General features: G+C 43.8%; 1 protein-coding gene across 3 annotated transcripts; it reads left to right on the forward strand.

Annotated features, from left to right (window-relative positions):
• The first annotated feature begins 745 nt into the window (after positions 1-745).
• On the forward strand, positions 746-13777 carry LOC106606035 (transmembrane protein 200B). 3 transcript variants are annotated; one of them, XM_014202109.2, is made up of 3 exons: positions 746-1014; positions 11306-11437; positions 11687-13777. In XM_014202109.2, exons 1-3 carry the CDS (start codon positions 984-986, stop codon positions 11899-11901), a joined length of 378 nt encoding a protein of 125 aa, XP_014057584.1. In that variant the 5' UTR covers positions 746-983; the 3' UTR covers positions 11902-13777. The 3 variants fall into 3 exon arrangements, with proteins under 3 accessions (XP_014057584.1, XP_014057581.2, XP_014057583.2); XM_014202108.2 differs by lacking the exon at positions 746-1014 and adding an exon at positions 7367-7772; XM_014202106.2 differs by lacking the exons at positions 11306-11437; positions 11687-13777 and adding an exon at positions 3222-4079 and having other exon boundaries at positions 762-1014.
• The last annotated feature ends 1549 nt before the right edge of the window (positions 13778-15326 follow it).

A 15326-nucleotide genomic window follows, 5' to 3' on the forward strand; every position in this document is an offset into this window, starting at 1 on the left:
TGCTGGAGTGTGTGAGTGGAATGGAATAAATGAAATGCAGTCTTTGGGGTTGTATATTGTTTTAATGTGCATACTGCCTGAGGGCTTGGTTATCCACTCTTCTGATCTGTTAACCACACTGATCTGTGGTCATCATTACCTAGTGTCAGTGATGTGTCTGTATCATGTCTCAGATTCACAGGAACTGACACCACACCTAAAGCACACACCTGTCCTGTCCACGGACACACCTGGTTATGTCATAAGCCTTTCTCCATCCCGGCCCACACCAATCTATTTATCAATCCCTCTTCTCCTCCCTTCATCCCCCCAGTATGCTGCTGTTCTAACTAATAATAACTAAAAGGATCCCTGTGGGACTGGCCCAAACCAGCCAGCGATTCCCACGACCCCTCACAACCAGACACAGTTTATCTTGCTAACACACACACACACACAGTCTTGTTTAACTATCCTTGTGGGGACCAAACAATTGATTCCCATTAAAAAATCAATTTTCCCTAACCTTAACCCCCTAGACCTAATCCCTAATTCTAACTGTAAACCCTAAACCTAAAGTAGCATTTTTCCTTGTGGGGTCCAGCAAAATGACCCTAGTTGGGATATTAAAACCCCAAAAAACCACACAGAGCGTAATGCTCTGGCTTACTGCTTCTGAAACATCAAACTATTCCAAAAAGAAAAGTGTGCGCACAGTATTGAGTCAAGTCAAAAAGCAACTGAAACATTTAGGCCTATTTACTCATCGGGAATTTATGAGGACCAAGATCTCGCATGCGCCGTATTAGCCTACTCGCCGCTTTAAACCAAGGCTGGACAGATGTTAATATGCAGCCTGGTTGAGGGGTGAAACTCCGGGAAAACATTTTAAAGAGGGGGCTGAAGAGTCAACGTTGACCACATTAATGTAGGGACAAAATAAATAACGGGCATCATGTTGAGAAAATAGTTCCAGATATGTCAGCAGCAGGAGCGACGCGGAAATGTCCACAACGGAGCAACAGCCAAATCCAGGCAAGTAACCATTATCGGAACGTTCTCAAAAATCACAGCGCAGCACATGAAAAGCAAGTGTTACTTGTTCATGTTAGTTTGTATTTGGTCAATAGTGTTGACTTACTTTTTAAAACATTATTCAGACATCCCCAATGTCAAAAAGGATTTAGTGTCAGATAACCATAAATTAAAAGATTACCGTTACATTGTATCCGGAATCGAACAACGCAACTCCGCTCTCTCGAGAAAAGTTGTCGAGGGTCTGGTACAATGTTGAAGAAGTTCAACCCTTCGGTTAACGTTTTTGACTGATGTTATTGCCATCATTTATATAATGTTATGTAAAATCTACAATTTCTGAACTTTTTGTGATCTTTACTAAATGTCTCTTTTTTGTATTCATGTTCCTTGTTTAAGTGACGGAATGATTGAATGTTATGTTCAAGGAAAGCCCCAAATCAGACGAAATTACTTTATGTGAAATCTAATAGAAGCTACATCTGGGACTTGGTCAATTGAGAGTTACCACTGGGACCATATATTATCAATTTAGTTCAGAATTGGACGCCATTGATATGTCTGTCTTGACAGTGCTTTATTTTATTATTTACATAGGCTATTGTGGAATATTTAGTTCGAGTTTAAATGTGACGGCTACAGTGAACGGGCTTGTGTATAAAATAACCTAGCGTGGAGTTTAGAAGGAGGCGCGAGAGACTCACATACTGCATCTCATTAACTCCTGGGGTTCTTATCACCTCCGTCATTTCCTGTTGTTTACAAAGTCAACTCTCAACAATCCCTCTCTCCACCCCACCCTTTTCCCCCTGTCTTTTTTCTCTTCCTCTGATTTAACCCCTTTCTCTTCCCCATTACCTCTCTCCTGTCCTTGTCCTCTCTCTCTCTCTCTCTCCTGTCCTCTCTCTCTCTCCTGTCCTCACCCTCTCTCCCTTCCTCTCCTGTCCTCACCCTCTCTCCCTTCCTCTCCTGTCCTCGTCCTCTCTCCCTCTCTCCTGTCCTCATCTTCTCCCTCTCTCCTGTCCTCGTCTTCTCTCTCTCTCTCCTATCCTCTTCTCTCTCTCTCTCTCTCTCTCTCTCTCTCTCTCTCTCTCTCTCTCCTGTCCTCACCCTCTCTCCCTGTCCTCGTCCTCTCTCCCTCTCTCCTGTCCTCATCTTCTCCCTCTCTCCTGTCCTCGTCTTCTCTCTCTCTCTCTCTCTCCTGTCCTCGTCCTCCCTCTCTCTCTCGTCCTCGGCCCTCTCTCTCCTGTCCTCGCGCTCTCTCCTGTTCTCGTTCTCCCTCTCTCTCTCTTTCCTGTCCTCGTCCTCTTTCTCTCTCTCCTGTCCTCGTCCTCCCTCTTTCTCCTGTCCTCGTCCTCTCTTCTGTCCTCATCCTCTCTCTCTCCTGTCCTCTTTCTCTCTCTCCTGTCCTCGTCCTCTCTTCTGTCCTCATCCTCTCTCTCTCTCCTGTCCTCGTCCTCTCTTCTGTTCTCTTTCTCCTGTCCTCATCCTCCCTCTCTCTCCTGTCCTCGTCCTCTCTTCTGTTCTCTTTCTCCTGTCCTCATCCTCCCTCTCTCTCCTGTCCTCGTCCTCTCTCCTGTCCTCATTCTCTCTCCTGTCCTCATTCTCTCTCTCTCTCTCTCTCTCTCTCTCTCTCTCTCTCTCTCTCTCTCTCTCTCTCCTGTCCTCTCTCTCTCTCCTGTCCTCGTCCTCTCTCTCGTCCTCGGCCCTCTCTCTCCTGTCCTCTCTCTCTCTCCTGTTCTCGTCCTCCCTCTCTCTCCTGTCCTCTCTCTCTCTCTCCTGTTCTCGTCCTCCCTCTCTCTCTCTCCTTTCCTGTCCTCGTCCTCTTTCTCTCTTTCCTGTCCTCGTCCTCTTTCTCTCTCTCCTGTCCTCGTCCTCTCTTCTGTCCTCATCCTCTCTCTCTCTCTCTCTCTCTCTCTCTCTCTCTCTCCTGTCCTCGTCCTCTCTTCTGTTCTCTTTCTCCTGTCCTCATCCTCCCTCTCTCTCCTGTCCTCATCCTCCCTCTCTCTCCTGTCCTCATCTTCTCACTCTCTCCTGTCCTCATCCTTCCTCTTTCTCCTGTCCTCGTCCTCCCTCTTTCTCCTGTCCTCCTCTTCTCTCTCTGTCTATCCTGTCTTTGTCCTCGCTTTCTCTCTTGTCCTCATCCTCTCTCTCCTGTCCTCGTCCTCTCTCTCTGTCTCTCCTGTACTTGTCCTCTGTCTATCCAGTCTGTGGTAGAGGATGACAGCAGCGGGGTCCACTGGAGCGGTCAACACCGTCTGCACCCAAGACTCCTCCCACTCACCTAAAACAACCTGCCCACAAACCACATGGCCCTGCCCACTCTGCTTCCCACAGCAACAGAAGGATGAGCTCGAAGTCAGACTCCGCCTCCGCTCCCCTCCTGGGGCGTGGCTAATAGCGGGCGTTGTCGTGGTGATGGTGGGAATGTTTGTGGCCGTGGCCGGGTACGCTAGCTCCACCCCTAACCCTGTGGGTGGGCGAGGCAGCTCCCACAGCGAGCGAATGAAACTGCTCGGCCCTGTCGTGATGGGCTTCGGCCTGTTCATCTTCATCTGTGCTGGAACCCTGCTGTACGAGAACCGGGACCGCGAGAACCGAGAGCGTGAGAACCTTGAGAACCCTGAGGAGTTGGGGAAACGCAAACAGAAGAAAACAAGGGAACGGCGCCGGGAGAACCGTGATTATGAGGATGTGGAACAGGGGAACCAGAGAGAGCCCTCAGACAGACACTCCCCTCTCCCTGAGTGATCAGAGTTGAATGTTCTCTCTGTGGGGGCGCTGGTCTCACTGCTGCCAGGGGAGGGACAGGGGCATGAAGAGAGAGTCAGAGCGGTGGGGGGTAAGGGGGGGTCAACCCTGCTGACCAGAGTCCTGCACCACCAGGACCCCCCCTCCTCCTGTCCCTCCCCAGCTCCCTCCTCTGTGTACTCTGACTCCTGTAACTCCAGTGAGATCAACTATAACGTCCAGACAGGCTCCCCTATCCACTCTATTCACCAACTCTGAGATACTACTGTACTCACATCTGTACACGCTTTTCTAAATAAATGCACCACATATTTCTCCATCTCTCTCTGTGGTTTCTATAGGCTGCAGATGCAGTGGAGTGTGTTGGGCATCTCTCTCTACCCCTCTAGGACGGGCAGGGCCAGGGGGAGACAGGGCTAGGTGACGTCAGCTTGTTGTTGGGTAGTAAAGTCTCTCTCAGGGGTGTTTGACTGTATTTGGGCTTGGGGGAGGATTCCGCTGCAGACAGTGACTGTGGTGCCATTCTGAATGATGCACGTACACACTAAATACAGCCAGACATTCCGCTATGGAACAGGCTGCTTTGGAGAACTTTGATTCATGATGTCGTTTTAACTGTAACTCAAAGTTTTATCTAATATTAGTGACTCTGTTTGTCATGGCTGTTCTCCTTTAGGGTTTCTGTTTACACACACACAAACTTGGCTCAAGAGATGGACAGAAATCATAGCAATGAAAAGAAAGTGAATGCCTTCTCATAGTTGGCTGTTGGCTGTCCACATGCTTGCTCTTTACTTGAGTTAGATGTTACTACCCACTGGCCCAATAACTGGTAGAATCCACATTGTTCCACTTCATTTCAACAAAACATTTGCAAAAAGTCATCAACGTAAGGCAATTGTGTCCTTTTCCCACCCAGCTTTTAACCTAAATCCAATGTCATTGTGAATTTGTTTGGTTGATTTCATGTTGAATTCACGTTAGCTGACAACTCAACCAAATGTGCCCAGTGGGTAGTCTGTTTGCAGTGCATATATGAAGTATATCTTTGCAGCATGTATGCAGCAAACCTTTGGTCTTTAAGGTACACGAAACCATTAGGATGTTAGACTGTGGCTTTAATTGAATAGAGCCCACAGACACAGATGCAGTAAAAGGGGGGAGGAGGAGGAGGGAGAGATGAAGGGGGAGAGGGAGGGGGGATTTTAATTGTCCTGAGTGTTCTCCTCCCGCCTCCAATTACGCTGTGGAACCGACCAAGGGTTTTTTATTGGTATTTCAGGACTGCAGAGTATTTCCTCTGTTGTTTAGACACATGCTGGGATAATGCCATTGAGATTAGTGAGAAACGCCAAGACTGCCTTGCCCTGCACGGCCAGACACATCTACACAACACAGGCACAACACACACACACACACACACACACACACACACACACACACACACACACACACACACACACACACACACACACACACACACACAACCGCATGCATGCTTTCACACATGCTAAACCTCACACACCTCGTACTGCTTTTGAACCCATTTACCCCGGTTCACCACCAGTGACACTACCAGGGATAAACCAGTACTTGGTTTCTCGCTTCTGACTATGCTAATACTGGGAAGTGTGTGTTTTTGTGAGTTTAATGCAGCAGCTGAATTATGTGGTCAGTCAGTGTTTGATTGCTAGACTGTAATCCTGAACATCAGATTAAATTCACATGTAATCCCTGCCTGACCCTAACACTTACTCTCACAATGCTCCACCTATGGCCTCCCATAACACACACACACACACACACACACACACACACACACACACACACACACACACACACACACACACACACAAACGTGCGCACAAGCACACACCCTCTCTGTCCCACATGGAGATAACCTGTGCATTGTATTTCTGCTCTTGCTGTTGCCTAGGTTTGTTTAACTGTCTGTCTGGCTCTGTGTTACGCAATCCCACAAACAGGACAGTTGTTTTAGTCTCCCTCTAATGTCAGTCATACATTTTATTAGAGTTTATGCAGGATCAGTACTGTAGCCCCCCCCGGTGGGACTGGGAGCACTGTCTCTAAGCTGCTTAACTCCTCGCTGAGTCAGACGTGTGTTTTACCGAGGAGGGAGACCCTACTGGGGTTACAGGACCAGAGACAGAGGGCTGAATCATAACATCAATCCTAACATGCAAATCACAACTTTGTGCAAATATCCCATTGATCAGTAGATAGTCAGGATCTCAAGTTAGTGTTTCAACCTGGGACACCTGTGACCCACAGCAACAACACCTGGGACACCTGTGACCCACAGCAACAACACCTGGGACACCTGTGACCCACAGCAACAACACCTGGGACACCTGTGACCCACAGCAACAACACCTGGGACACCTGTGACCCACAGCAACAACACCTGGGACACCTGTGACCCACAGCAACGACACCTGGGACACCTGTGACCCACAGCAACGACACCTGGGACAGCTGGGACCCACAGCAACGACACCTGGGACAGCTGGGACCCACAGCAACGACACCTGGGACCCACAGCAACGACACCTGGGACAGCTGGGACCCACAGCAACGACACCTGGGACAGCTGGGACCCACAGCAACGACACCTGGGACACCTGTGACCCACAGCAACAACACCTGGGACACCTGGGACCCACAGCAACGACACCTGGGACAGCTGGGACCCACAGCAACAACACCTGGGACACCTGTGACCCACAGCAACAACACCTGGGACACCTGTGACCCACAGCAACAACACCTTAACATAAAGTAGGATTTCAATAGCACCCCCCTTCATGTGGTAGACCATTCAGTCAAGTACAGATGTCCATTAGTCATCTAACCCTCATTGTTGATTTAGGACATCCCATTATTCCCTTTGAGGTGTTTAAACATGTTCATGAAATAATAAAGTGTAACAGGCTTTTTCCAGCGGCCCTGCGAGATACCCTAATCCTCTCCATCTGTTCTTTCCATTGTAACTTTTTAAATCCATATTTTTTGCTTTTCGTAGTGTGTTTTTGTAATTACAGGGCTCATCTGTAAAATAAACCGTGGTCTCAGCATGACACTGTCAAAATAAAGGTTCAATCAAATAAGTATTTAGATCCCACATAAGGAGTATTTCTAAGAATCCAACAGCTTTTTCTCAAAAAAACATTCTCTCTGATGATGCTAATGTGTTAGTTTAATATGGGGGGGAAGTACAGATATTTTCATGAGCTAGTGAAATAGCCCAGACTAGTTACAGACAGATCTTTGTCTGAGCCGATTGGTTAACTAAATGTCTTAGCTTTACAATAACACAGTTGTGTAAAGTACTTAAGTAAAAATACTTTAAAGTACTAATGAAGTCGTTTTTGGGGGTATCTGTACTTTACTTTACTATTTACCAGTGTGACCTGACTATTAAAAAACAAGAAAATTATGCCGTCTGGTTTGCTTAATATAAGGAATATGAAATTATTTATACTTTTACTTTTGATACTTAAGTATATTTGAGCAATTACATTTACTTTTGATACTCAAGTAGTATTTTACTGGGTGACTTTTACTCACGTCATTTTGTATTAAGGTATCTTTACTTTTACTCAAGTATGACAATTGGGTACTTTTTCCACTACTGCAATAAAATGCTTCAGATCTGAGCCATCCGGAGCAGATATATATATATATATGACAGCTTATAGAGAGCCTCTGTCTTTACCTCTCTGCTCCGGATGGCTTGCGCAGTGGTGCCTCTGACAACAACAGTGATTGGTCTGTGAGAATAGACAGGTATAATGCGTCTTAATCCAATTCTAGCTACAGGGGTGCCTGCTCCTACTGTCACAATGGAGCTCATTCACTTCCTCAGGGACACTCCTCGTTTTGTGGTCTCAACTGGCCCTTCTCTGGATAGTTTGAAGGATTTATTTCTGAAATGAGGGGATTGATGCTCTGTGTTTTTGCCCCGGCGATGTTAACAGCTTCTGCAGGTAAATCGAGATGAATTGGTCTTTCTCTGATCTGGGTCATAGTATTTAGGTAGGCTATACTTTAGGTATGGGATGTGAAGTTTTTCACACAGAAGCTGGGGGACATACAATTTGAATGTTATAATCATAGAATTATATTATATATCTTTCCTGATGTTGTTTAACACCAACTACAGACCCAGGTCATTGTAAATAATAATTTGTTCTTAACTGACTTAAATACATAAAATAAAAAACTCCAAACTGCTACAGCACATTTAAGATATATATATATTTTTAAATGTGTGTTCATAAAGCATACATAACACGTCAATAGGAACATAAACATGACATTTTAGCTACACAGAGCCTCCATGAACATATTCACTATGAAAATAATTATATTATGATATTATACAAATATGTCAGTATCAGTTTTATACAAATACTGGGATTGTTCTGATTGAAGAGGATGGGCTTTTCATGTCTTTAACCACCTCCACCAGTCCTGCAGTCACTATCCTGAAGGTAGTTGTGATTTTTTTCCTGAAAAAAGGTTGGGTTGGGTGAATCTATGTTTGGGATGATTACTGGAAGAGAAGATAATTACTGGAAGAGAGTTAAGTTGAGGTTGAGTTGGGTGACTCTATGTTTGGGACAGAGGAGGCTGGTGGGATGAGCTATAGGAGGAATGGAATGAATGGAACAGAGTCAAACATGGTTTTCATATGTTTGATGTGTTTGATACCAATCAATTGATTCCATTCCAGACATCACAATGAGCCTGTCCTCCTATAGCTCCTCCCACCAGCCTTCTCTGGTTTGGGATGATTACTGGAATTGGTTTTAGGTAGCTATTATAATCCATATAGTAATCATTAGGTCCACTGTAGTCCTGGTGTGTGCATGCAGGTCTTTGTTCCAACCCAGTGATATAGGAAACACTGGATGAAATACTTCCTAGTTCTAGTTGGTGAATTTGTGCAACCCCAACCCTCTAGCCAATTAGTGTTCACCTGAGCTGGCAGGGGCTAACAAGCTAACAGGATAAGAGGGGCTGATGACCAGAGATTAGGAACATCACAGAAACTCAGGGTTTGGATTAGCACTAGGAGCTGCTCCCACCAGAGGTGGATGGCCATGTTAGGTGGTAATGGAACAACAGTATAGCTAGACTAGCTATAAGCAGTAAGTCTAACCCTAATTTGTACATAGTGTTAGACTTACCACCTAAACCTAATTTCCACCTACTGTAGGTGCTCAAAGTGCTTTACAAACTTACCTCATCCGCCATTAATGCTTTTCAGTAGAGGGATGCATTGTGGTATACTGCTGGCAGATGGACACAAGATACAGCTACCTAAGAAAATTACCTGACTAAACTACTTTAGTTTCCCCTCTTACTGTAACATCTTGGTGCACTATACTCATTCTTCTGTAGTCTACTATAGACACAGTGTTCTGTAGTCTGCTATAGACACAGTGTTCTGTGGTCTGCTATAGACACAGTGTTCTGTAGTCTGCTATAGACACAGTGTTCTGTAGTCTGCTATAGACACAGTGTTCTGTAGTCTGCTATAGACACAGTGTTCTGTAGTCTGCTATAGACACAGTGTTCTGTAGTCTGCTATAGACACAGTGTTCTGTGGTCTGCTATAGACACAGTGTTCTGTGGTCTGCTATAGACACAGTGTTCTGTGGTCTGCTATAGACACAGTGTTCTGTGGTCTGCTATAGACACAGTGGTTACTGCCAAAGATGCCATGAGCTACCTTGGATGTGAGTAAGATAGTGACCCATCAGGTGAGAGTATGGCCTTAAAATCTCTCACCAAGGTTAACCAAAAAGTAAAGTTTCTGGCTAGGAAATAATGTTTTCACGATAGGAAAATACTGCAGACACTGGCAGGGCCCCTTGTGCAGTGTCATTTTGATTAGATAATTGATAATGTGTGTGCCTCAAGAATAAGCTTCAGAAAACTCAGAATAAGCAGTGGTCGAAAAAGTACCCAATTGTCATACTTGAGTAAAATTAAAGATACCTTAAAATGAAATGACTCAATTAAAAGTGAAAGTCACCCAGTAAAATACTACTTGATTAAAAGTATTTGGTTTTCAATATACTTAAGTATCAAAAGTACATGCAATTGCTAAAATATACTGAAGTATCAAAAGTAAACGTATAAATAATGTCAAATTCCTTATATTAAGCAAACAAGACGGCACCCTTTTCTTATTTACAGATAGCCAGGGGCCCACTCCAACACTCAGACATCATTTACAAATGAAACATGTGTTTAGTGAATCTACCAGATCAGAGGCAGTAGGGATGACTAGGGATGTTCTCTTGATAAGTTTGTGAATTAGACCATTTTCCTGTCCTACTTTTGGGTGTCAGGGAAAATGTATGGAGTAAAAAGTACATCATTTTCTTTAGGAAAGTAGTGAAGTAAAAGTTGTCATAAATAGTAAAGTACAGATACCCTCCAAAACTACTTAAGTCGTACTTTCAAGTATTTTTACTGAAGTATGTTACACCACTGAGAATAAGATAGTCAAGATTGTTCTCAAGCTCCCATTCGGTACTCATGTTCAACCCTGTCTCTTTGATAAACTGAAAGGGCTCAAGAGTTGCTCAAGTGAAATCAGTCACCCAAGTTGGGGGTTACCCACAACATTTTACATAACTATTTCCCAAATTTACAATACCTTTGTAATTATTTTATCACATTGGTGACACCCAGCAGTATTCCACCAGAGGGAGCTCTACCAACTTTATTCCCTGTAGATTCAAGAGCTTCATCGGGAATAACGTATTCCTCTATTCTACTCTTGTCTTGCAGTACTGTGGAACAAATTACCACTGTAAATTAAATCTTTCATCAGAGAACAGCTTTAAAGCATCACATAAAAATAATGGTTGATTGATTAGGGCTTTTTTTCTTTTCAAGAAGTGACCTGTGTAAGGGTTTATTTAAATGTTTTATTTAACTAGGCGAGTCAGTTAAGAACAAATTCTTATTTAAAATGACGGCCTATCCTGCGAAAACCATAACCCGGACCAGGGTCTGTAGTGACGCCTTGAGCACTGAGATGCAGTGCCTTAGACCACTGCGCCACTCGGGAGCCTTGGGTACCTCTGTACTGTTGACTATGTTGTAAATATTTGTAATTGTTAATGTTTTTAAAACTGCATTGAGTGTAGTGTGTACAATCACTAGTGGTTCTGGGGGGGGGGAAGAAAACGATATGACAACAATAACGTCTAATGTAACTGGCCCCTCTAACAGTACAACTGGCCCCCAGTTGAAATGGTCTCAGACCGCCACTGTGTACAATGGGATCTTGCCCACCTTTCATATTATTTGACAAAGAGGATCACAATAGAAATAAACCTTTAATCTTTTTTTATGTATGTAATGTTGTCTCCGTCAGGAGCAGCCTTCGACTTTAAATGATCAATTCTATCAATAAATCAATATAGCACTCATGACTTGTAGCGATTATGTCCCTGTGTGAGAGTGTACTGTATATGATATTACCCTGTGGTCCCAGATGAGGAGGAGCAATGGGAGGAGGGGCCTCTGCAGTGTTTCCGCTGTGACCTGGGCTTCTGGGATGCCTGCTACACCACCAAAACCAACTGCAACATCGGGGAGAAGTGCTACACTGGCCGAGGGAAGGCAGGTGGGTCACATGGATAGACATGGCCGGCGGGTGCTGTGTGTGAGTGTTTCTGTGTGTGTGAGTGTTTCTGTGTGTGTGTGGGGGCTGTGTGTGAGTGTTTCTGTGTGTGTGTGGGGGCTGTGAGTGGGACATTACGGTGCTGGGTTTTGTGGATTTTTGGCAGAGAAATGTGAAGCAGAGCATATTAGTGTGTTGACAGTGTCTATGTGTGTTAATGGTGTGTGTGTGTGTGTGTGTGTGTTTCTGTAGGTGATGTGTTGGATGTTAAATTGCTGGGCTGTGTCAAGGCGAAGGAGTGTGAGCTGGTGACCAATGTGGAGATCTTCTCCAACACAACCATCTACGTGATGACCAGGCACTGCTGTGACACACACTTCTGCAACACCGGACACACACTACCCCTCAACACACTCCTCTCCCTGGCACTGACTACAATAACTGTCATCCACCTCTCCTCTCCCTGACAGTGACTACAATAACCATGATCCTCACCTTCAAACAGACTACAATAACCACCATACATCATAAAGTCACCAGCAGCACACATTTATTCAATTTTCTTAATTCTGTTAATATTCTGTGTTTATTTGTCAAGGAATATGGACAGTAATTAACATATGTGGATGTGCCAGACTGAGGCAAAAGTCTCATGTTCAACCCTTAGAAGCTGTCTCTAGGCTTGGGCAAAATTGATTAGATGGTTTTATGGAATTCAATTTTGAATAAATGTAATTTTCTCATTCTGTTGTTGGCAAAAACAAGAAAAGGAGACTGGATTTTATTTTCTATCATATTTATTGAACATTCTGAATTGTAACCGTGAATAACGTAATACAAATTTACATTGTCCTCAATCTTGGTTGGGATATTTTAAAACACGTCAAAATTACTTTTATGTTCTCCTCCAAACAAAATATTTCCATAGAGAATACTACATTATTTCCTATTGACTTTAGTGTTATGGTAAATCCTAAAGTAGTATGCATCAATCTCTCAGACCCATAGGCACAGATCTAGGATCATCTTAACCTCTCTAAAACCATCAGCATCTTGGGGCAACTTCCTCTTACAGTCAGTGAAGCTGAGGTCATACTGGTATACAGTAGTGTTGCTGTTAGACAACAGTAGTACTGGTATACAGTAGTGTTGCTGTTAGAGCAGGTCTCCTTCAGAGGGAAGCGGCTCCTCCTTCATGTAGCGCTGCAGATCCACACTCTGGTCCTCAAGGTTCACACACAGGAACTTCTTCACCACATAAACACACCTGACAGACACACACACACAAAGAAAACACCTGTGTGTGATTGTGAGTATCTATTGCAAGCAGAATAACTTATTTAGATGTTCATCTGAGCCATCTGTGTTGCAGGTGAATGGTAACAGCTGAATAAGATGAGAAAAGAAGAAACCCACACACTGATCTTGATAGTATCACTGCTCTTTAATAACTTTACGTATCGACCTCAAGGCCTTCCTCAGAGCGTTTGTGAGTGTTTATAAGAACATACAGAACTCACACTCTTAGTTTGCATTTCTGTTGAAAAAAATGTGATGCCTTATTGTACTTGTGTGCACAGACACAGGAAGTAGTTTGGGAGTGTGGGGGCTGCGTTATATATTCATTTTTGCTAGAAATAAAATTGTAAAAAAAATTATTTGTGGGTGGGTGCTGGAAAAATATTTTTCGGCCGCATTACAGATGCTATATCAGTCCGCTAATACAGAACTATTAAAGATGGAGTGCACTACTTTTGTGGAGAAAAAATTAAAATAAAAAATTAAATAGTTTGTAGTTTGTTTGTATCCTGTTTAGTGAATGATTACTGTGATTATTAATGGAGTTTAGGTCATGAAACTGTGTGTATGCTCATTTAGAAAGGTTGACCTAATCAGATAAGAAGAAATTGCCTAGTATCAAAGAGCAGGGTCAGGCCCAGGACAATGAAGATGTACGGGGTGTGATTCTGACATCTAGCTAAACAAAGAGAGGACCATGGACATTCCACAGGGGAAAGGAGGGAAACTCATTGGGGTTATAAAATGTATAGCTGGGGAGGTGACACCTACAAGAGGGTGGTGACCAAAAGGAGGGAAGAGTATAAGATGTTTTGTGAACTTTCTAAATGCATGCACTCAGCTGACTGTATCCTTGGTATTAAACACTTAACTTCTCTTGAGCTTTTGGTCTCAATTCCTTATTGCAAAGAGGTTGCAATAGCATTTTTCTTAGAAACAAATGGAAACAGGATGCACCTGAGCTCAATTTCGAGTCTCATAGCAAAAGCGTCTGAATACTTATGTAAATAAGGTATGTTTTTTAGTTGTAATAAATGTGCAGAAATGTTTAAAAAAAAAAGCTGTTTCGCTTTGTCATTATGGGGTATTGTGTGAATTTAAGGCTGTAATGTAACAAAACGTGGAAAAAGTCAAGGTCTGAATACTTTCCGAATGCACTCTCTATATATATATAAAAGAAAATCTTCATATTTTTCAGGGAGTGCTTCAGCACCCCTACTTCCCGCAGCTACGCTAGTGTGTGTGTGGTGTAGTGTACCTCCACTCCTCTCTGTACGAGGCTGGGGGGAAGGCCTGCCAGTGTAGCAATGCTGGCTGCGTAGCTGGAGCGACATATCCCATCCTTCAGCTGGTACAGAAACACCAATTCATCCCCATCCACCGCTGTCTCCAGAGTCTACACACACACATCAAGGCTGGGATTCAGTCCAAGACATGCTTAGGGCTTCAGTCCAAGACATGCTTAGGGCTTCAGTCCAAGGCATGCTTAGGGCTTCAGTCCAAGGCATGCTTAGGGCTTCAGTCCAAGACATGCTTAGGGCTTCAGTCCAAGGCATGCTTAGGGCAGACAATACACCTTTTAAAGGGTTTTTCCCCAACTAATCCCAGCCTTACATACTGAAAGGGACAGATCACACACACACACACACACACACACACACACACACACACACACACACACACACACACACACACACACACGTGACAGCAGGCCTGAGGAAGGTAGGAGACCCAGCTGTAGCAGACTGTGGAAGTTAGTGGCCAATAGAATGTGAGGAACCTCGGCTGGAACTCTTTTCAGCCAATGAGAGATAGATGCCGCTAGAAGGGAAAGCCCATCCACCTGGTGAGAAACAGTTCACTTGGACCCACATTGAAACACTGAAGCATAGAAAGACACAAAGAAAGGCAAATAACTGGGCAGTGTAAGGGAGACCTTTCTCCTCCATCCCTACTTTCATGTCTCTCACGTGTTTCATCCCTCTTTCCCTCTCTCTCACCGTGTTAGTTCCTTTCCCAAACTCATCAATCAGGACCAGTGAGTGACCGCTGCTGTGGTTCAGAGCATGAGCCATCTGTAGCACAGACATACACACACATACGTGTATGACACACTGAGAATAGGTAAATGCATGTGTGTCTGTAGTGCAGTGGTGTAAAGTATTTAAGTAAAAATACTTTAAAGTACTACTTTATATTTGTGAAAACTTTTACTTCACTACATTCCTAATGAAAACAATGTACTTTTTACTCCCATACATTTTCCCGGACACCCAAAAGTACTTGTTACATTTTAAATTCTTAGCAAGACAGGAAAATAGTCAAATTCACGCACTTAAAGAGAACTTCCCTGCCTACATACTGCCTCTGATCTGGCAGACTCACTAAACACACATGCTTTGTTTGTAAATTATGTCTGAGTGTGCCTCTGGCTATCAATATTAAAAAATAAATAATAATAATTGTGCCGTCTGGTTTACTTAATATAAGGAATTAGAAATTAATTATACTTTTACTTTTGATACATAATGTCATTTTTTGGTTGACCTGACCAAATTCACATAGAATTGTGAGTTATAGATCTTTCATTCCC

The sequence above is a fragment of the Salmo salar genome, chromosome ssa02 (genome assembly GCF_905237065.1).
Source record: "Salmo salar chromosome ssa02, Ssal_v3.1, whole genome shotgun sequence".
In the NCBI taxonomy this organism is placed as follows: Eukaryota; Metazoa; Chordata; class Actinopteri; order Salmoniformes; family Salmonidae; genus Salmo; species Salmo salar.